The 24,048-nt window shown below is 40.4% G+C and overlaps 1 protein-coding gene across 1 annotated transcript; it reads right to left on the bottom strand.

The window, feature by feature from the left end:
• Positions 1-2,880: 2,880 nt before the first annotated feature.
• TMEM38B (transmembrane protein 38B) lies at positions 2,881-23,438 on the bottom strand. Its single transcript, XM_030470351.1, has 6 exons — positions 23,221-23,438; positions 16,579-16,735; positions 13,073-13,257; positions 10,745-10,832; positions 8,651-8,768; positions 2,881-7,041 (listed from the first exon to the last, which is right to left on the bottom strand). The coding sequence occupies exons 1-6, from the start codon at positions 23,324-23,326 to the stop codon at positions 6,835-6,837; spliced, it is 861 nt and encodes a 286-aa protein (XP_030326211.1). The 5' UTR covers positions 23,327-23,438; the 3' UTR covers positions 2,881-6,834.
• Between the last annotated feature and the right edge of the window lie 610 nt (positions 23,439-24,048).

Here is a 24,048-nt window from a genome sequence, read left to right as displayed (position 1 = left end):
CATCCAGTTTGCATTTGAGGACAAGAACACATACATAACAATGCATGATTTGAAACTTGTTTCCTGTGCCCAGTGACTTCTCACAGTGTACAGTGACTTCTCTCAAAAGCAACGCATGGGTTTGTTTCCTGAAATTTCTCTGCTTTTCTTAACTATATCTGTTTAGCACTGATTTTTTGTTAAGTTTTGGTAAACTCTTAAGCATTTGGCATCTGTATCTTCTTACTTAATAGATATCAACATTGCAACATTTAATTCTTTTTTTAAAGACTTTATGTTTCAGCTGCTTCTACACTCAGTTTTGTTCCAGTTCCCGCCAAACTTACTGACATAAAGCTTCAGTCTGAAAAAAGCAGGACATATAGGTAAAGATAAGGGAATGAAAAAAATCGTCAACAAATTTGATTTCTAGGGACCTACTGAATTGGCAAGACAGTTCTAAACCAAAGCCAGCTACGAAACATCTGGATTACACTTGGAAGAGATGGATTCAGAAGAATCCAACCTGATCCTGAACATTTTAATCCAGAAGGTCCAGTATAAAAATAAAGCATGTGTGTACTAGTTACAGGAGAGGATACCCAAATTATCAGAATGTAAATCTTCAGAAACATGTAACATTGCTTCAAACTCAGATTCAAGTCTGGTGATAAGGTCACCAGCTCTCCTTTGCATAATATCAGACTCTGACGGCTAAAATGATTTTAAAAATCCACAAATCCTATAGAAAAGGCTGTTGTTAAAAGGGCAATTAAAAGAAGCATGTGATCCTCTTCCTGACATGCTTGCTGGTTTTCAGTGCCATACCTCATAAGGTACCTTTCCTTGTTTTCAGCTTCAATACTGAATTAAAGGGGCCTAAAAATATACTGGAAAATTGGATTGAAGCCAAAGAACATGCCCCAACTAATACAGCTGCTCAGAAGGATGGGTCTTTCTCCCATGCTCCATTCTTTCCTTTGGCTCAATTTCAAAATATCAAGTAAAGCGTTAAGCCCCTGTCCTGTCATTTTAAGCTTTCATGAGCTAGAAAGCAAACAACACAGAAAAATCACCTCCTTTGCAGGACAACACCTCACTTTGGGAGAGTCAAAACCAAGCTTTGGTGCATGACGAGTGACTGATAAGTAAAGATAGGAAAATTTTCATACAAACATTTGAACGACAGAACTCACTCATTTGAGAGAAGTTGCCATGAAACTATACTCTTTCCAATACAAAACTCATTCCTTCACCTTGAATTTTTCAGACATTCTGCTATGACAGTAGAAGAGCCATATAAATTCACATCTTCAACTTACTAAGCATTAACATTCTTGTTAAGTGTCTTAAAGGTGTACTCAAATTCCACTGAGACACTCAAAAATACTTCCATATAATTCCATAAGCATCCCAGGACCTAGAAGAATGTACTTTTCAGAAAACAGAACACATGACAAAGAGCTTTGGATCAAAAATATCTTTCAGGGATTTTATTTCAAATTCATCCCAAAAAGCCCAACCAAAAAAAAAAAAAATCCACAAGGCTATCTAATCCAGCCTTCATATTCTATAGGTTGATAGTTGTCTTCTCTTAAGGGAGGATAAAAATCTGATGAAATTAAAGGTGGCTCTGCTTGAAGTGACTATCACAAGGAGCAATTTTTATACGATTTATCATGGAAAGCTATGCCAGAAATCTTGTTAAACTTTCAGCCAAAGACAACACAGCAGATACATGTTTCTTGCTTTTAGGGTCCTTTCATAAAAGCTACATGGCACTGGCACGCTGCCAGGGTCAGTAAGGCTGTCTCAACCACCTTGACAGCATGAAGAAACTTTTTTTCATAGAATCAAAGTATCATAGAATAGTTTGGGTTGGAAGGGACATATAAAGGTCATCTAGTTCAACCCCCCTGTGGTAAGCAGGAGCATCTTCAACTAGAACAGGTTGCTCAGAGTCCCATCCAATCTGACCTTGAATGTTTGCAGGGAAGGTATACCACCTCCTTGGGCAACCTGTTCCAGTGTTTCACCACCCTTATCCTAAAAAATTCTTCCTTATATCTCATCTGAGTCTACCTTCTTTTAGTTTAAAACCATTACCCTTACTAAAAAGTCTCTCTTCAGCTTTCTATAAGCCCCCTTTACGTATCGAAAAGCTGCAATAATTTCTCACCTGAGCCTTCTCATCTCCAGACTGAACAAGCACAACTCTCAGCCTGTCTCCATAGCAAAGGCGCTCCAGCCCTCTGAGCATTTCGGTGGCCCTCTTCTGGACCTGCTCCAACAGGTCCATGTCTTTCTTGTGCTGAGGACTCCAGAGCTGGACACAGTACTGCAAGTGGGGTCTCACCAGAGCAGAGTGGAAGGGCAGAATCACCTCCCTCAACCTGCTGGCAAAGCTCCTTTGGATGCAGCCCAGGATGCAGTTGGCTTTCTGGGCTGCAAGTGCACATTGCGGGGTCATGTCCACCTTTTCATCCACCAGCATCCCCAAGTCCTTCTCCACAGGGCAGAGACCAACCCTCCCTCTCAATCCCTTCCTCTCCAGCCTGTATTGATACCAGGGATTGCCCTGACCCAAGAGGCGATCTTGTACTTGGCCTTGTTGAAACTCATGAGGTTAACATGGGGCAACTTCTCAATCTTGTCCAGGTCCCTCTGATGGCATCCCTTCTCTCAGGTGTGTCAACCAGACCACTCGGCTTGATGTCATCTGCAAATTTGCTGAGAACGCCCTCCCATTATGTCATTGATTAAGATATTAAACAGCACTGGTCCCAATACAAAACATGGACCCCTAAGGGACACCACTTGTCACTGATCTCCATCCAACAACCAATTCTGTTCCTCCTTCACAGAAGTTGTTGGACATATGCATGCACTAGTTTACCAAACTTGGTTGCAGCAGTTTTTATTTGGTATGACATTTAATCATCATATTCTACTTCTTGATTGTAACATTTTATCATCGTATTCTACTTCTTGATTGTAGACAAAACTCACTTGCACATCAGTGTGCAATCGGCTGTTCTTGCCTGAGAATATTAATGTATTTCTCTGTCAGTGTTCATATCGCTATCTGTTCCTTGCTGGACATTTTTGCACATTTCACGAAAGGCATTTGACTGCTTAACAGGGCAGTTTCATCAGAACAAATGCAAATTACTATTTACAACACATTTTTGATTCTTATCTTAGTGTCAAATGCTTCTTCTCTGTTGCTACTCTTTGTAAACTTCACTTAGACCTTAGAAATGAGGGTTCACCTTATAAATTAAGAGTGTGCATTCCAAGTAAAGCTAACATTTACTGTGCAGATTCAAAGATGTTAGATTTCAGCACAGCCCTTAGACTGAGCAAATTTAGATTCCTACAGAAGAAAGATGCTTGGAATTCTTGAACAACTGTGTCTTGTGTAATAAAACACTGACGAATCAAGCTGGAAATGAAGGCACTGTCTGTATGATATCCTCCTGTCTCCACTTATTTTGAATAAAATGAAATGGAGACAATAAAGAAGAGCAAAGCAAAATGCATTTGTCATCTACAGCAACTTTGGTTCTGTTCATTAATCACTTTTTAAGGTATTTCTTTTCACAGAAATTTGGCATACTTAATGGAAATGAAGACCCAGAACAGCAATAGGATTAATTACGAATAGGCCCTTCCAGCCTGAGATCTGAGCTGATAAAACAACTCCTTCAACCCTTAGTTTATATTAGCACAAGAGCACTACTTTTTATTTTACCAGGCTGATGATATAATCAGATAGTGCCAACTAGTTCACATATGCAGTTCTGCTGAATCCGACATGCTTTACCAAATAGAACAGTTACAAGAAATTCTTACCAATCTCACACAGAGAAGTTTAGCTGAGATACAGAACTATTAGGACAAAAGCTAGGAAGTAATTGTTTATTTAAGGCATCCTGGACAGCCTGTATTAAAGTCTCCTACAGAATTCAAGTTAAACCTTGAGCAACTAGGTATCTTTTTAGTGTTATAAAAAACAGTTTTTAGAACACTTGCATGTAACTATTCACTATGGAGTTCTTTTGAGCGCCCATCCTTCAGAAGCCTGTGAGATCTTTAAACATGAAGTTTTGTTTTCATGGTTCTTACAATAGGATTTCTTTCAGCATGACTTACATTCTGTCTCTCAACAATACAGATTTAGCGTGATGTGTATTTCTCTTAAAGTGTTCAGTCAAGAAAAACAATTATTTTTTTAATGTTGTTGTCTTTAAGTCTAAAATTTATATAAACCCATGTATTTTCCTTCAAATTGTAAACTTAGAATTACTATAAGCATATTTTCACATTTATTTGGGCTAAGAGTAGCAAGTTATAAGCCAGTATTTCACAGTTGTGCCACATAGTTCCATACCACAATCCAATTCTGTATGGTTCTTGAGATCTAATATACACAATTACAGCTTTAAAAAAAAACATCCAAAAGAGTTTTAGAAATTGTGAACAGACAACTTTTGTTGGTTTTGCTGAATAACTAGTTGATCATCATCACTAGTTAGTTGGCAGCTTCAAGCTCATCCATACATCCATGATACAAAGCTACGAAAACTGAGACACTCCACAAGCAACTGTTCCAAGCATTTATATCTGTACACCAAATTTCAGTGTAAAATGTCAGGAATATGATTGCTATTTTGTCCAAAGAATTGGGGGTTTTTTGGTTGATTAATTTGGTTTTTTGGTTCTTTTATTTTCTGTTGAAGAAAATATGCATTTTAGCTTTCAAGGTAGAGCACTTTTGCCATACAACTGGATTCCAGGCTGAGGATGTTCAATGCTTTTGGTCACTATCATGGAAACATGACTAGACAGGCACATGAAATTTCTTGGGTACTTTTTTTTTTTCCCCTCTAAGCACAGCACTGGTGACAGCTTTTCTAAATTTAGATATGTACGTGGAACTAGAACTTTGTCTTTTCATATCAGATCTCCCTCCACATTCTCTTTGGCATGCCTGTACAAAGATTAAACTACCTCCTCTTGCTGAAGTATACACTTCAAAGCAGTATTCTCTGAAGAAAAATACTCCAATTCTCTAAAAATAGTTTAATTTATTCTAAAACTTGGCACATCTATGAAAGATCCCTCTGAAAAGATTCTCTTCTTATGAAATGTAATATCTCTAAAATGTCCAAGTTCTCAGTTCTGAAGTGTATGCCACTGAAGATTGCTCCACATCATGTGAAAAAAGATGCAATAAGCAAGAAGCAGCAGATTTCAGCAAATAAATAGTTTCAGTGCCTCTGATATTACAGAACCATAGAATCATATAAGTTGGAAAGTACCTTTAAGATCAAGTCCAACCATAAACCTGACACTGCCAAGTCCACCACTAAACGCTGTCCCTAAATACCGTATCTACATGTCTTTTAAGTACCTCCAGGAATGGTGACTCCACCACTTCTGTGGGCAGCCTGTTCTAATGCTTGACAATCCTTTTTTCTTCCCTGCTGGCTCATCTTTCAGCATATGGGGATGGCCCCATGCAACCATTCTCAGGCACTTCTGTGATTTCTAACACATCCATAACCCCAGTGTCTTTGCTGTTGCATGTATCTCCATCCCCTACTTCCACTGAGACAGCAGACTGAAGGACGTCACTAGTACACTGTCCCTCTAACACTGACATGCTGCCCACAGGTTTATCTCTAGCGAGCTTGGTTTTATCCTTCTCCCCCTTCAAATCTAATTTAAAGCTCTTTCTATGAGCCCTGCAATCTCCTGTGCAAAGCTCCTTTCCCTCCTTTGAGACAGGGGTACCCCATCTGACACCAGCAGGCCTAGTGTCGTGTAAACCAACCCATGGTCAAAAACCCCAAAATTCTGCCAGTGACACCAGGCTTCTTCCCCATTTGCACGAGAGGTAGTTGCTATAAACTAGCGCTGGTATTTATTAATATCAGGCATAATATGTCTGAACTCATGAGAAACAAGGCAAATGTACTGTTCGGTATTCTTTTTTAAAAGGAAGTTTGGCTTCAAAAAGAAAAAGAATTCATATGCTTGGATAAAAGTGCAGGTGGAGATGTCTAGTCCCAGTCAAACTGAAAGATAACCACAAACCACATGTATATCCCTTATGTAACATGAAAAACAGCTATATATCAAATGTTTGCAAATAAAGTGTCAAAGTAAGCCAACAACAAAAACACTTGGTTAACTGTAAAGATTTTTAAAAGTGTCAGATAATTTACTCTTATTTAAAAAATATAAAAATATGAAAATTATTTACTTAAGTAAATATAGAAATCTAGACCAGTGCAATGTGAATTACAACAGTAATTCAGTTATTTTTCTAAAGGCATTAGTTCAGTACATTTTCATGGTTTTACAGCACAATGTGATTAAGCCTTACTCGGATGATGTCCTTCTTATTTGGTACGTGCTGTTGTGAACACCTGGCAGTGCAAATCCACACTATCCAAATGAAACATAAGAATTGAAGGGTGAAGGGTAAGAGTGAGGGGAAGAGGTGAAATGAGAGATAGATCAGAAAAAATAACAAAGCTGACTGTTGCATTTTGAAACTATCTTTTTAGCATGTAAGCATTTAAAGTTACCATAAATACCAAATGTAGTAATGTAGTAAACTTATAACCACTATAAAAATTCATTGTTTTTAACTTACAAATCCAACGTGTGCATTTAGACATCTGAACAGTAGCTTACAAAACATGTTCCAAAGGCAAACAACAACATAGTAGTATACAGCCCTATCCTCTCCTCACATGCATTTCTTTACACAAATTTCTCAGCCAGCCTTATCTGAAATGCAAGCATCTTCAAAGGTTATGACCATCAACGATTTTAAGCCACTTATTCTGTTTTCTTTGCCTGTCTTTTCTTAACACCATTATCGTTCTGTTCAGAAAATCGGTCACAGACTGAAGAGCCATTGGAAGATGCAGCACCTTCACCCTTCACTTTGCATGGTGCCTTTTGCAAGCCAAAGAACATATGGCCTAATGCAGCCTCAAGGGGAGCAAATGGAGAAGCTGCAGATCTTGTCAGCATCACTGTTACCTACGAAGAACAAGGAGCAAGTTACAAGTTTTAATGACTCCACATCGATTGAAAACAAGTTCAAAGCTGGATAGATGTATGGCATTTCTAACTTCCTCCGCAAGCATGAGGCCATGCCACCAAGAACAGAAACATGTTCACTTTAGCTTGAATTGATCAAAGAATGCTTTTCCTTCTGACCTACTCTCTTCAGAAAGCTATATACAAACAATGCACACAAAAAACTTTCTATGTCAGTTTACTGAAATCATCCTAAGAGTAAATCACACTTAATGTCATACAACTAAGGTGAAGAACAACTTTTATGTGTCAGTTTTGTACCTTGTTCAAACTGAAAAACTGTAAACAGAGTGGCTATTTCAATTTAAATTGAAAGAATGCAATGTGTAAGCAGCTAAATATATATGCACAGCCAGACTTCAGTTAAAATTCCAGACAGCCATTCTCATTCCATAAAGTTGAGAGATTTAGGTGGAAATTCCTTAGAATACATAACTTAGAATCAGGATAGAAAAATCTGTTTTGTAGATTCAGGTACTGGACAAGTTTATATGGCGACTGCTTCTACAGTTTTCAAAGACATGAAAAGTTTCTAAAACAAGATACTACTACAGGACTATGCAAGGTCCACAACTGCTGCTTTATTAGTTAAGTGGATGCTCAAGTTCCTGTTTGTCAGTATGACCACCAGTTGAAGAACTTACTCCCTTCAGTGCAGTCTGACAGCCAGCTTCTGAAGACAGCTGTAATTTCTCACTTCCAAAAAAATATTCTTTTCCTTCTCTATTCCCAGCATCTCCTTTATTGGTTTAGGTGGAGAATCATGAGCATCAGCTTGAAGCCTTGGCTCCCTGAACCCTAACTTCTCCAGAATTGAACTTGTCAGCTACTTCGCAGAAAGCAGACTGGCAACCACCACTTTAAGACAGTCTCTAGTCTCTTCAACACCAATCGTGAAGCTCTTAAAATTGCCAGATTTCTACTAACACAGAGATTACACTCTCTTATTAACTAGTAATTCTGAAGATAGGCATCATCTTGGAAATGAACAAACTGGAAGGATTGAAGGATTCCATAGAGAACTAGCATCTATGTTATTGTAAAAGTAGTTACAGCTACTTCAAAGTGGTTTTGATACACTTTCTCTTCCCACCTAAACACTTAGTTGCAAACACTTAAACTAGATGCGAGCCTAGTTGGCTTATTTTGCAAAAGCAGAGACAACTGCACAGATACAAGGAAGGCATTACGCAGCTAGCAGAAGACAGAGAATAGGAGAGTTTCTTACCACAAGCATAAGCTTGTAGCTTGAGATTTATGGACATACAAGCCTGACATATCAACTGCTGGGTTCCAAAATTCCTGATTTTTTCTCTTCTTTCCCTCCCTGCTCTGTCACATTGCCAACAGTATCAGTAACAGATCTTCTGTTCTGCTCATATACTGAAGATTAAACACACGTTTCATACTTCAGTAGGAGCTGGCCTTCCCACCCAGAAGCATGCATTCTAACTTGCAGTAGAATGTTTGAGGGCATGTTTTTTGTATGAAATAGCGAAATAAAACATTTTCTGTTCTTCAGTTATTTGCAACACTTTCACATTCTTACCTTGGAGACAACAAGAAAGATGGTGTATAAAAACATGAGGTTGTGCCTTGCTATTGGCAAGTACTGGCTGTGTTGCAGGGTGAAAAGAACTGCTCCTATCAAAGTTACCTTCACAGGGCTGGAAATCAAACAAACAATGTTAATTTCTCTTCTCCACAGTGAAAACAATAATGTTCTTTGTGTGCAAAAAAATTATTTCTAAATAGAACTAATGAAAACTTTTGGTAACAGTGACTAGGTCCAAAACCTAGCTATGACTAAACTAAGACTTACTTTATACATAGTATTACTATGCTTTCTGGCCATAATATGGACAAGCATCAAATTCAGCACTACTTTACACACCCAGCAAACACACATTTGATAAATTCTCCTCAAATCAGTGCCTCTATTCAGATTCTATACATCAGTTTCCTCCCTTTCTTCCTCTCCCAACATATTTTACTGAAGAGTTAAATCACAAAGTTTGCAGTACTCAGACTTAAAAATAGGTTCCTCTCCTAAACAGCCCTATTCCAAGGGGTTGCTTAAAATAACTGGGCAGTCTGGCAGTTACAGGGTTGTAGTCAGCTTATACTTGACCTGAGCCAGGCCTATGTTACCAGGTTTTGCCAGCACAGTTGTGTTGACGTGAGCATGCAAAGATTTACATCTTCTAGCTATCTTCACTGTGGTGGTAAATCCCTTGCAAGCTATACAGTCAGAAAACAGGAGAACTTTCATCAGTTATGTGAAGTCATCTGAAGAGAGAGCATTAATATACTGGAAGAAAAATTCTGTACTTTCTTAATCTGCATCTACATGTGACATTTACAGGTGACATTCCTGTTATCACAGAACATCTTAGTGTAGACACATTCTTCACTGTCTTTTCAGTAACTCCAAGATTTACTGCATCTACTTCCTGCTCAGAAAGTAAAAAAAACCCCAACTCTGTGTATACAGGCATCTCATCCATTTGCAGAGTGTTTTATCCACTCAACTTTGTAACTTACTTCTGTTTAATCCTCTTAAGTTTCACATATTAAACAAAATTTTAAAAATCCTTTTTGAGTTACTTTGAACCACACCCACCATGGAAAAGGACAATATATGCAAACAGCGCCACAGTCAGTAAGCATTGCTCCAGTGTTGCACCTGTATTATTTGGGTTTACAGCACCATTACTGACAGTGTCTTCTTCCTGTTGGAATTTTGCTTTCAAGACTGCTACTTAGGCACTGACAAAGGGAGAGAAATTATAAATATCTGGAATTTCAGAAAAAGCCAACAACCAACAGAAACCGTAAGAACTTGAAATATTGCCAAAGGAAAGGTTATAAATATCTCTTCTGTTATTCTGTTACTAAGAGTGGCTGCAGAAAAGCAAGATAACTTTAAAAAATAAATAAATAATTTTTAAATTACTGAGAGTAACATAGGAAAGATCAAATGAATTTTAGGAAATTACCACAGTGAGCTTATCTTGACTTACAATAATAGCTTGTGGCTTTCTAGCCTGCCTCAATTATCATTTTAGTGTACCAACTGAACTGGGAGACATGTAGTATTCCCATTCTTTGCTTCTACAAGTAACATTTTCTATTTTGCAGTACATTTTTGCTATATTGACCAACCAATGTGCAACTTCTCAAGTAACTGATATCTATGGAGGAAACAGTGCTGGCAGAGAAAGTAAGAGTGACAATGCTTAAAGAAAGCCATCTTACTGATGCTCAGAACATGCACCAAAAATGCAGACTTCATTTGGATACTTCTGATACCACTGTTCTTTCATTCTGGATAGAAGACCATGTCCCTGTAAAACAAATTGAGTCAAAACTGCTTTCCAGTCAGTCCTACTGACTCAATACTGCTTTTTGCTAAATAATTTTTGTTGACTTGTCTTCCCATTTGGTGTTCTTGTGCTGTAAACCTAAAATTATTAAAACATCTAATAAAACTGACGAAGATCACCAACCAATCTCTCTCAAGATACACACCAAAACATCGAATAGGAACATGTCTTTTGATCTGAACCACTAAAAGCAAGTGTCAACACAAGGAGTTAGCAAAACAAGAATTAAAGTGTTGCAGACTTTTCAAAAAACTTACTAGGACATCTTCAGTAGTTCATTGGTTTCAGGCTTCCATACTCCTCTCACTAGCTGCTCAAAGTTGGAAATTAAGCCACCACCAGCTCCTGAAATTGCAGAGATTTGCAATAAGCCTCCTCTGACTGCTACCACTACTGCACGACCTACTATTGCACCTAGCAAAACTTGTTACACCACGTGCCAAATGTGGCAACCAAAGCTCAGACTTAAAGAGACTAATCCAATTTTTTACACATGCATGACCTGAGCGACTGACATGAAACCTCAGAGGTTTAGCTACTTAGGAAGAACCTCAGGTTTACCTTTAGGTGATAGCATCTGAACTGATGCACTCGTCACTAGAAGCAAATGCCTGAATTGCCAAAGTAAATCTCCAGAGACGCTTATATCATTCCCTTCTTCACATCATCATGTAAGCACACAGAGTGTCTCTATAAACTACAAAGACCCTCTGTGAGAAAAGTGGATACGTATTTTTACATTAGAAGAATAAAAAACATGAGGATGTGTTGGACACTCTCGCCAATAAGATTCATCTGTATTATAACCTGGGAAAAGAAAATGTTAGATCATCACATTAACATCTGTTGTTTCTCAAAACAAGAACAGAGCCAAGCAAATAGAAACAAGATCTGCACTACTACTTCCTGAAATGGTTCTAACGTGACAACAAATACAGCTGCTAGGAGGGTAGCTTCCAGATTCATATTTCAAACAGCAGGCAGGCAAGAATCATGGCAGGATCATGGAGCAGATTCTCCTGGAAATCATGCTAGGGCACATGAAAAACAAAGAGGTAGGTTGGTGACAGCCAACATGGCTTCACGAAGGGCAAATCCTGCCTGACCAATTTGGTGGCCTTCTATGGTGGGGCTACAGAACTGATGGACAGGGTCAGAGCAGTTGATGTCATCTACCTGTACTTGTGCAAAGTGTTCGACACTGTCCCACACGACATCCTTGTCTCTAAACTGGAGGGGCACAAATTTGATGGAGGGACCACTTGGTGGATAAGGAATTGGCTGGATGGCCGCACGCAAAGAGTTGTGGTCAATGGCTCAACGTCCAATTGGAGACGGGTTAACAAGTGGTGTACCTCAGGGGTCGGTGTTGGGACCGATCCTGTTCATCATCTTTGTCGGTGACATGGACAGTGGGATTGAGTGTGCCCTCAGCAAGTTGGGCAGAGAAGTGATTCAGAGCAGCCTTGCACAGAAGGACGTGGGGGTGTTGGTTTATGAGAAACTGAACATGAGGCAGCTTCAGTGTGTGCTTGCAGCCCAGAAACCAACCATGTCCTGGGCTGCATCAAAAGAAGCGTGACCAGCAGGTCGAAGGAGGTGATCCTGCCCCTCTCCTCTGCTCTCGTGAGACCCCGCTTGGAGTACTGTGTGCAGTTCTGGTGTCCTCAACATGGAGCTGTTGGAGCAAGTTCAGAGGAGGCCACAAGGATGATCAGGGGGCTGGAGCACCTCCCATATGAAAACAGGCTGGGAAAGTTGGGGCTGTTCAGCCTGGAGAAGAGAAGGCTGCGTGGAGACCTCATAGCAGCCTTCCAGTATTTGAAGGGGGCCTTACAAGGGTGCTGGAGAGGGACTCTTCATTGGGGAATGTAGTGATAGGACAAGGGGTAATGGGTTCAAACTTAAACAGGGGAAGTTCAGGTTAGATATAAGGAAAAAGTTCTTTACTGTGAGGGTGGCGAGGCACTGGAACAGGCTGCCCAAGGAAGTTGTGAATGCTCCATCCCTGGCAGTGTTCAAGATCAGGTTGGACAGAGCCTTGAGCGACATGATCTAGTGTGAGGCGTCCCTGCCCATGGCAGGGGGGTTGGAACTTCATGATCTTAAGGTCCTTTCCAACCCAACTCATTCTATGATTCTATGATTCTAAGAAGGTTCAGCCCTATGTTTAAAATCAACTAATGGTTACAACTTAAGAAGCTAAGGTAACAAGTTCTCTCCTTCAGCCACATGCAAGGAAAACATGCAAGCTCTGAGGAAATATGCTGTTGGAAAGTTTAGTAATAGCTCTGAAGCTACATGGGCTATCTCTTTCTTTATTACTATCAATTGCTCATCCTACAAGTCCTCACAAGACCTTCTGGGGCGATAAGATGAAACTCCCTCAAAGCATTCAATGTCACCCTTAATCCAGGCAGAAAAACTGCTGTACAGGCTTTTGCCTTGAGGGGATAACAGACTGTATGAGGACTACCGTATCCACTACAGCAAGGAATAATGTTACAGTTACGCTGAAGGGCTAGCCATTTAAATACCACTCCAAAACACCACAGTCCATCAAAACAAAATGTTCTGCATGTTACCTCTGGCCCAGCCTACAGCTACCATGACAAGCCAGGCATCTTTGAAGTGACTGTCTGCATGTGCAATGCCACCTGTTATCTTCCAAGTCCTTGTCACTTCTTTCATTCCTGCAACCACAAGCCGAAGAGGCAGAAAGGCAAAGCACCGACAGAACAAGTCTTGTGGGCAGTAAAACACAAAATACCTGCAAATCATGAGAAAACCCATTAGTGGCATTCAAATGCTTTTGCTAAGGATTTCCATTTCTAATAACCCTTATTTTTTGGAATATGATTAGCAATGCATGATATTCTACTGATAACTTACTTTCATGTGTGGTAGACAGAACAAATTTGAAATGCTTTTGAGCATGCTTGAGCTCTTGTACCAAAATCATCATACATTATTTGAAATTGTTCTTGCTGCCCTATTGTCCCAGAGAAAAATCCATTAAAGTACATGAGAAACAGCTTTAAATTTTACATACTTCTATAGCTTACATATAATGTTTTATAATTCAAATTATTAAATTAGTGCCTGACTGACTTTGTGTGGTTTGGGTTTTTGTGGGTTGATTTTTGTTTGGTTGAGGTTTCTTGTTTGGTTGGTTTGGGGTTTATTTTTAATAGGATTACAAGAGGGTGGTAAATTACATCTGACACCCTGCTTTCATACTGATACAAGTACAGGAAATTACATAATTTCAGCAAGAATGCCTCCACTAGTTAATGTCATACTAGATGAAATGTACATCTATTTTCAAACACATTTCACATCTTAGTAACCACCAATTCTAGCTTTTCCAGCTTGCCAATTACAAGCGTATTTCTTTTTTCGAAGCACTGAAAGCCCAGTACACAAAATGTAATAATATCTTTTATCAACTTACTTTTAAAACAAAGTAAAGATGACTAACAATGAAATCCTAAGATGACAGTAAATTTTAAAAGATTAGATTATGTGGTGGTGTATTTTATCTTTTCAATTATAAACAAAATGCAGTTCTTACAGAAACATTCAAGGTCTCAAAAAATGTTCAAGATTAAGTATATAGATCATTTCAGCACAGGAATAAGAGAGTAAAAATTAATTAAAAATAGAGAAAGGCTTTAAAAAATGGGAAGGGTACGTTTCATTTTCTAAAAAAAAAAAAAAAAAAAAAAAAAAAAAAAAAAAAATATTTAAAAAAAATACAAGAAAACCAACAAAAAACCAAAACCCAAACCCACAAAAACATAGTTACCTAATGGCTTAGGCTTCTGGGCTCAATCCTGTCTACAAAGAATTTCCAAGGCTGTATCCTTCTCTTGTCTACTCAGGTGCGATCAGAGATGCTCCTCTCATATCTAATTTACTTCATTAGAACTACTAGCAGACACCACAACTAAGAAGAGTTACACCTCATGGTTGCAGATTAGAAACCAGGACAGGGTTTGGGTTTTTGGTTTGGTTTGAAATGCTTATCCTTTACAGCAGAATGCCAGGAAGCTTCCTCCCCAGAAAGGCAAAGTTTAGTTGAAGTCCTGTCCTAGATATGTATTTTTTATTTTTGCAGTGGATACAGTACCTTGCCACTGCAAACTTCTAAAGCTTCCTCAAGACCCCCCAGACTAGAGCATGCAAAAGCCTCACATACAAGAAACTTATTGGAATTTACATAATAGCTAAATACTGCTCTGATGTTAAGTTTTACCTTTAATTTTGAACTACTTATATTCTTCCTTTTTCTTTTTGTAAAGCTAATTGCTTTTGTAGGTAACTAAGCTTCAGTTGGTATGAAGTCAAAGATTATAAGGAAGAAGTTCTTTACTGTGAAGGTGGTGAGGCACTGGAACAGGTTGCCCAAGGAAGCGGTAAATTCTCCATCCCTGGCAGTGTTCAAGGCCAGGTTGGACAGAACCTTGGGTGACACAGTCTAGGGTAAGGCATCCCTGTCCATGACAGGGGGGTTGGAACTAGGGGATCTTAAGGTCCTTTCCAACCCAAACCATTCTACGATTCTATGATTCTATGTATAGACAGCACATATTTTAATGGCCACTGCAAATAATCACTTAAGCCAGTACTCAACACACAACACTACCCAGAATTAATTGCATAATGTGGGTTTAGGACCGCGAACCACAGGTAACGATTGAACCCAGCATTGCAGTCTCACCACGGCATTTTTTCCTGTAATTTCTGCTAGAAACACTTGCTAACAGCAGATGCCGCTGTCCTACAGACTATTTAGGAGCGTTTCTCAAGCATAGCACGACCCCTTTTATTTTCCTGGGAATTTCATTTCATGTGATTTGGGACAGAGAATGAAAGTCATTATACTCATGAAGAGTAAAACTAAAAGCTTAAAAGGTTTCATAACATTCATAATTCCTCATTCACAGCAGTGCACAAAATAATCCATGAGGTTTATTTTTGCTCAGCAGATCACATTTGGCAAAGTTCAGTTCAACGGAAACCATGTTCTGTTTACATGTACCCCTAACTCATGTCACTGCTTAAAATAAGGAGCAGCATTGCCCGCATCAGACTAATATGAACCATAAGCAGATTTTGTAAGCTTTATTAATACCATACCATTTATTACACATTATTCATGCCACCAATTTGCCTAAATGAAATCTGTCATCTTCCATTGCAACATGAAGACCAGAAGACTAGATACACACAGACAAATAGAAAGACTTAATTTCATTTTAAATAAATTTGCAATTATAAAACCTAAGGGCCTACGAAGGACAGATACTAAAGGATTTCCAGCAGATAACACTCTTCAAACACAGGAATTGAGTTTTTTGAATTCAAAAAGCCACTGCAATTTTGTTAAGTTTGAGGGTTTCTTCAAAGATCACTTTCTGTAACAAATGAACTCCACTGGAAGGCAACGTTTATATGAACCTCCAATGCTTTTTTTGAATTCCAAATTGCTGCCTAGTTCACATAACTGACTTCCCATTCAGATACCTACTGTCTTCCACTAAAAGGCCCATCCACTTGTGAAAGGGCAAAATATAGAGTAGAGAAAAAAAAAAAACAAATTGAAAAAGATGTCAGGAAGCAGAGGAAGCAGAAACTAGAGAAGAGGAAAGAAGATCTGTGTCTCAGACCCCCAGTTACAGAGAAGTTCAAAATTTTTACATCAGCCAGGTTCTGGTCTTCAAGAGCTACTGCTGGAAAACTAGACTGCGTTTATGACTTACCTATATCCACAGAAGTCCACGTTATTCCAACATTATTCAGATGTTGGACCAGGAATACTACAAAAAGGCTAGTCTAGTAACTGAGCATCTCATTATACACAGCCCATAAGAGTTGTTCTCTCATGAGCATTTTATTCCTATAGAACAAGAGCATAATAGCTATTCTGCTGCACTGACTTTCTGCATGAAGAGACAGCAACCAAATCCATAATATTTTTAAGTTAATCTTCTGATTTACATGGAAGCTGGATGGTATAATATCAGTTTACAAAGTATAGCTTCCTCAGAACCAATACTACTCATCTAACTCAATTGTGGCTGCTTACCAGACTGAAGATGCCAGCAGAATGTTTGTGCCCTTTGCCATAAATCCTACAGGAGGTTCTGCAAGCATCAGCGAAGACAAAACTGAACCACCAAAGCAGTGAAGCATAGCACTAAACCAGCAGGCAATTGGACTTTGGACTGACACTTCCACAGCTCCTGAAACAAAGGTAAAAGATGCATAAATAGAAATTGCATAAAAACAATTGAGAATCACACCATGTTTTAAAAATCGGTATTTTTCAAATCATTCAGTCCAATATGGTTCCTTTAGGTAATGAAAAATCCTGAAGAAATCTGTAGGTTTTCATAGGAAAAGTCTTCAGAAATACAAACTTCAGAGTACACTGACTTAAGCATATGTTTAAGTGAAATAAAAGTGAAAGACTGACATTGTGTTCTATGAACGTCTTTTGTGGGTTGGTTTATTTTAACTGGCTATCAAGAATAAAAAGCTTTCAGAGCATGGGTAAGAGGTCTCATTGTTAATAATTTGGCACAGATATACAGTTGCTTTCAAATTTGTATTAAAAATACGTAAGTGGCTTTGCTGAGCTAGATTGGATTAGTATTGATTACTTTTGGGTGGTTATTCTACAAATTCCATTCCTGCTTTTGAGTCCAAGGTCACTGTTTTCCTTTTTTGCCATGACATCCCGCTAACTGTGTTTGCTGACCAAAATGAAAGCAGCATCCAAAACAATTATTAAATAGTTTCTCTGGCTACCCTGAACAGAGAAAAAGGTCACCTGAAGCCATAATAACACATCTAAGTTTCCTTTGTTACTAAAAGCCTCACAGTTTGGTTTGTTACCTTTGGAATGAATTATTCTTTCAAATTACAACTGAATTATGCCAAAAGAGTATTCTATATTAAAAGATTATGCTGAGGGTAATCAGAAATATTAACCAGTTTCAGGGGAAAACAACACTTAATGAAAGCCAGAAAGATCCTCAAGAAGTTGTTTTGATTATTCCCTTCTACTTCAGAAGTGCAATGTTGCCAAAATTTCACCTTTACACAGGTGCAGAGCTCTGCCTGAACTAGTCTCCATAGTCCAAAGGCTGAAGTTCACAAAAGCAGAGGTGAAACCTAGTGTCTTCCCCAAAATGCAGTTTGACATTATGTTCCCAATTCAGAGGAGAAGCTTTTGGTTCTTCAGGCATTTCTGTGGGGAAAAAAGCTTCTAACCCAAGATGAAAGCTCAAACGTATCAAAGAAAATACAGCACTCTAAATACAGTTCACTTCATACAAGAGTATTAACAAGATTGTTCCAGTTTTAGTGGTGGCACAGCTATCATGTATTCTAGCACTATCGAAATTCCTATGTAACAGCTAATTTATAAAAATGAGCACTCACAAGTACTACAGAATATCTGAATATAAAATAACATCTAATAATAACATCTAATTTTTTTTTACTATTGTGTAATTTATTTTCCATACTGCAGTACCAGGTGCTCCAGGTCGCTTACGCTGATCTTTGTTGTTGCGTACTACCCCTTCTCCAAAGTAGCTACCAACTATGTTTGCATGCATAACATTAACAGGAGAAAATTTTAAAGCACACTAATGTTACTTAACTGCAAAAGTAAAAATATAAAGCGGGCCATTACACCCAGATCCAATAGAACTGAATGTGGACCTATTTTCACCAACATATTTGAAAAGGGTAAGAAACTTGCAGTAGAGTAACAGTTTGTGCTTACTACATGGAGGTGTCCCCCAAAAAAACAAGTAAAAAAAAAGCTGACAGCCATTGCACTCAGACAAACAAAAAAAAAAAAAAGGGCAAAATTATATCAAGGAGAGACTCACTGGTGAAAAGGAACTACAGTAGCTTCCTTCTCACGCGTAATAATTCTCTTATTTGATGACATGGACACAAGCACTACTCTATACCTTCTTTAGCATGAAAGAAAGGACTAAATTCCATTTGTTACAATGACAAGAGAATATCCAACCCCCACGTTTGTCAGTACTCTTCTCTGTTGAGTAATGCCACTAAATGCTGCTGTGGCATTATAGCATAAAGTGACCACATTGAGAAGAAATATACCAAACTTTACAGGACAATGAAAAGACCTGGCTAGCAAAGGCAGTGACTGTAAATCACAAGGTAACATGGGCTAGAACTGGGGAGTACTGCCAACAGATCAGTTGTTGTGCTATGTGCAAGCTTTAACTCTGGACAAACAACTTTGCTTCTCTCCTACATCCTTTTTTCAAATATTTATGTGATTTTTCACTTCCTATACTAAAGGCCAGATGAAAATAAAAAAAAAAAAAAAAAAAAAAATCAATGAAATGTTGCAGTTGTTCTAAAATTAGTTAGCTATCTGTTCTCTTTTCAAATCCATTCCCCTGCCCTTCAACAATCACCACTTTTCCACTCTTCCTTTTCCCCACAACTAGCAGCAAATGGTTCCAGTTCTGAGGACACAGATAGGAATTATTATCATTATTACAGATTGCTCTCTATGAGCAAGCTCCACAACAAAGCACGTAAATTTATTCATTAAGCTATTACGTGTAAAAGAACAAGAGACTGGAAACTCTACTGGACTTCCAAGATCTTTCTGTTGGTCAATGTTAGAATTTTCTTGGTTCAAATACCAGTATTTAACAACTCATACCTTCTTTCCAACAAGGAACATACCCAACTTAGAAGGCAATGAGACAAAAAATGCTGAACCCAATTTAAAGCTGATCTTAGTGTTGGTAACTAAATTATGACTGGGATGTAACCTTTCAGAAAACAAACTCAATTTTAAGTGGGTCACATATTTTTAAACAAGTGGTCATTTATATTTGTCCTCTGATGCATCCTGTAAAACTAGTGAGGCATCACACAACCATGTTAAACACGATCTGCCAAAAGGCCACCAGCCCGCAAATGGTATACTTTACAAAGGAAAGATAAGGTTTCAAATGCAAGGACTGTTGTTGAATACAGTTTTAAACATTGTTTCTACACAACAGTAAAAAAAAAACCAACCCAAACCCTTGCCAGCAAACTATTTCTGTCAGTAGGATAAGATCTGCTTTAACATTTCCAACAGGTTCCAAATAGGCAATCAGGAACACATACACATACACATCCAAACAGCAAAACAGAAGGACGTATAGAAGTTTTTTCTAGCATCCCTACTGAACTATAATAACATCCATTAAGCTAAAGGATTTACAGTCAGATTTAATTTAGCAAAACTATGCCAGAAAAAAAACAAAAACCAAAACCAAACCAAAAACAGTTCTCTTCAAATCATCAGAATCATTTAATAGAAAACTTGCAAGAACAAAACCAGCACATTCCTTGCAAATATGACACATCCTCAACCCTCAACACCTTTTGCTGTTTCTCCGCCCCAACAAAAATGAAATTGCCAAAAATTGCCAGTCCTACAACTGGTCAGAGTTACAGATGAGCAACTCCTAAGCAATCCCAAATGAGCTAACCAAAACACATCGTTTAAAACATGTGGAAAACAACATGTGAAAACATGTGGAAAAGCAACAAGGCAAAGTGCCGGGTCCTGCACTTGGGCCACAACAACCCCATGCAATGTTACAGGCTTGGGGAAGAGTGGCTGGAAAGCTGCTTGGCAGAAAGGGACCTAGGGGTGCTGACTGATGGAGTTGAACATGAGCAGCTTGTGCCCAGGCAGCCAAGAAGGCCAAGGGCATCCTGGCCTGTATCAGCAATAGCATGGCAGCAGGGCCAGGGCAGGGATCATCCCCCTGTACTCAGCACTGGTGAGGCCACACCTCGAATCCTGTGTTCAGTGCTGGGCCCCTCACTACATGACAGACATTGAGATGCTGGAGCGGGGCCAGAGAAGGGCAATGGAGCTGGTGAAGGGTCTGGAGCACAAGTGTGATGAGGATCAGCTGAGAGAACTGGGGGTGTTCAATCTGGAGAAGAGAAGGCTCAGGGGGGACCTTATCGCTCTCTACAACTGCCTGAAAAGAGGTTGTAGTGAGGTGGGGTCGGTCTCTTCTCTCTAGTAACAAGCAATAGGACAAGCAGTAATGGCCTCAAGCTGCGCCAGGGAAGGTTTAGATTGGATATCAGGAAAAAATTCTTCACAGAGAGGGCGCTCAGGCATTGGAAGAGGCTGCCCAGGGCAGTGCTGGAATCACCGTCCCTGAAACTGTTCAAAAACCATGTAGATGAGGCCCTCAATGACATGGTTTAGTGGTGGCCATGGCAGTCCTGGAGTAATGGTTGGACTTGATGATCTTGAAGCTCTTTTCCCATGGCAGGGGAGGTGGAACTAGATAATCTAGATCTTTCCAACCCTAAACATTCTATGATTCTAGATGATTCTATGATACGACCCTATATTGATTGTCACTGCTGTAGTTCGCCACCACTCCCAAGTGAGCAGGAAAATCCAGCTAAAAGGACTGGGAAAGTCCCAGTTAGTGTGTGTCCATCCATGATACAAATACCCACACTGAATCAAATTTTAAGCGGGGTGGGTGGGGGTTGGTATTTTAATGAGACCAGTAATCTGGGATAAAACAAACATGGCTCTGACTTGAACACATACTTCTTGTATCACCAACCAATTAAGGTTACACAGTTACTACTCTGTGAAAAATAGCTACTGTTATAAGTTTCCAGAAAGAAGGCACAATAATGCCTAGAGAAAATAATCAATGATAATATATCCGTCCTGAGTGTTTCATAATGACTGGTATTTCAGTTACAATTTAATATTCAGTTCAAGCTGCTTGCAAGTGAGCAGCAGACCAGCATGCAGTCACCTGAATCACAGTTATTAATTCGAAGTGTTAGAGGCTACTCAAGAGTTCTGAACTTTCCAGCTATTCAGTCAAGAAACAAAAAGAATTGCCGGCACGGATCTGACCAGACTTCTGACAGCAATCCTACTGTCCAGAAATGCTGCTTCAATAAAGCTATCCTGAATCTAGCAAAGCAGAGAGACTCCTCTCATCCTGGTCTTTAAGTGTGTCCATTCCAGAAGAAAGCTTAAAGGAAATGCATGATAATGTCAATACGCTTAGACAGGAAGTCCCTTTTTGACTGGAACAGTTATATTACACAATGCTACAAGTCAGCACCCAGAAACAATTTTAGCACTAGTAACAAAATTGGTGAAGATACTAGCATACATAAGCATTTTGTATCAGTCTTCACATCTGCCAAGCGCACTTAGCAGGAAGTATAAATTCACCTTGACAATTGTAGGAAGGGACAGAACATGTTCTTGCTAAACAAACAGCACAGAGCCTTAAAAAGCTAAAGCAAGCAGAAGCTCCCAAATCTGCATTATAATCCTGAAAGCCAGCTTGGTTTCCTACACATTTATCAGCTGGGATGCAGAGTTACTGTAACTGTCCAAAACCACACCACAGCAGCTATTCTAAATATTAAAACAAGGCTAGTCTCTACCTTTATGACCACAAAAAACAGGCTTGGGGTTAACAACCACAATGCAAAAGATTTTCTAGAAAAGATGATGTAGAGATTGAAGTGTCATTATGTGCACTCATACAAAATCCAAAATCCTATTACTGGGAGTGAAAAGCTTTCCTAATTTAATTTCACAATGTGAAAAGTTGCTAACACACAGCCTGCCCATTAGACTTCCAAGCTATGTTTCCTAGGAGACAGAACTGCCTTAAGAGCTTCCTGCATATCCAGGGCATGTGAATTATATAAACCTATTAGTTGAGAAGCTCTCCTCTCACTTCTCAGATGTAACACCTGAGAACAAGTTATTGGCCTGTGATCTGCATTTATTCTCTGTTTGCATAATCCTAACTTCCGGAGGAGGAGGGGGGACAGCCCTTTTATTCTCGTGACTTTTAAAACTTTAAACTGCAAAAAGGTTTCCAGCAAAACTCTCGGCCGATTTCACCAGTGCCTCTAGTCCTGAGAAAGCAAGGAAAGTTCGGCAGAGGGCTTCCTACGTGGCTTCTACAGCCTGTTAGACATTATTTATGGACAGCTGGACTCATGAAGACTGCAGACAATCCTGTTCGCACGCTTAGGGACGGAGGACACCCGGGCTCTGGTGCCCGGCAGCACCCGGGCGGGGCAGAGCGGGGAGAGGCACCCGCTGAGCCCCGGCCGGAGGTCTGCGTTGAGAGCTGAAACTCACACAGGGCTGTCACTGCGGAGGCCACGAGGAGCGCTGACAAACCTATCGCTACATCAAACGCAACAAGCCACCCGAGATTTTGTGGGTGTACGCACAGTAACAGGTTTAGTCATTCGCCCTCATTAAAACCAAATACAACTCGAAAGTTGTGAGGAAAAAAAAGCCCAAACCTCTCCAGCATCTTGCAGGCTAAAGACCCCGGAGGTGCTCGGCGGAGACACCTGCGGCTCCCGCAGAGACCCAGCGGCAAACGCCGGTCCCCGCCCCGTCCCCCCCGCCCAGACCCGCTCCCGGCACCCCGGCCTCCCACAGGTACCCCCCACCATCTTGCGCGGCGGCCACCCTTGCCCACCTGGGGCTGGGACGGCAAGGAGCTCCCCAGCCTCTGGTCTGGGCCAGCCGGAGGGCACAGCGGGAGACACGGGGAAACACGGGAGGACGACAGGGGAACACTGGGGATCGGGGGCGGCCCCGTCCCGTCCCGCCACGCCGACCGCCGCTGCTCACCTCGCTGCTCCTTCAGCGCCATGACGGAGGCCACATAGTGCGCCAGGTCGAAGAATGGGAACATGGGCAGACGCGAGAAGAGCAGCGGCACCTGCCATAGCTCCATGGCCGGCCGGCAGCGCGACAGAGGACCTCGAAACGCCTGCACAGCGCGGCGGCAGCGCCGGCCGCCCCAGCGGAAGCTTGGCCCCCATCGGCCGCCGCCGTCGGCGGGGCGGGGCGGGGCGGTCTGCGGCGCTGGGGGCGGGGCGGGCCGGTATCAGGGGGGTGTTTGCGTAGTGCGCCAAGAGTGTTTGGGATCACTGAGGGGGTGCTCCAGCGTGTGGATGGTGTGGTCTTTCCCGGGCTGATGTCATATGTTTATCACCTGCCTAATAATTTCTGGGGTATTAATGTGTACTAGACCCTGGTCAGATGTCAGCAGAAACCCTTTTAATACATCTTTACATAGAACCTTACAATAGTTAGGGTTGGAAAGGACCTTAAGATCATCTAGTTCCAGCCCCCCTGCCATGGGCAGGGACATCTCGCACTAGACCATGTCACCCAAGGCTCTGTCCAACCTGGCCTCGAGCACTGCCGGGGGTGGAGCAACTAGCACTTCTCTGGGCAACCCGTTCCAGTGCCTCACCACCCTCACAGTAAAGAACTTCTTCCTTACATCTAACCTGAACTTCCCCTGTTTAAGTTTGAACCCATTACCCCTTGTCCTATCACTACACTCCGCAATGAAGAGTCCCTCCCCAGCATCCTTGTAGGCCCCCTTCAGATACTGGAAGGCTGCTATGAGGTCTCCACGCAGCCTTCTCTTCTCCAGGCTGAACAGCC

The sequence above is a fragment of the Strigops habroptila genome, chromosome Z, assembly GCF_004027225.2.
Source record: "Strigops habroptila isolate Jane chromosome Z, bStrHab1.2.pri, whole genome shotgun sequence".
Taxonomy (NCBI): Eukaryota; Metazoa; Chordata; class Aves; order Psittaciformes; family Psittacidae; genus Strigops; species Strigops habroptila.
This window is presented reverse-complemented; position numbering and strand designations above follow the sequence as displayed.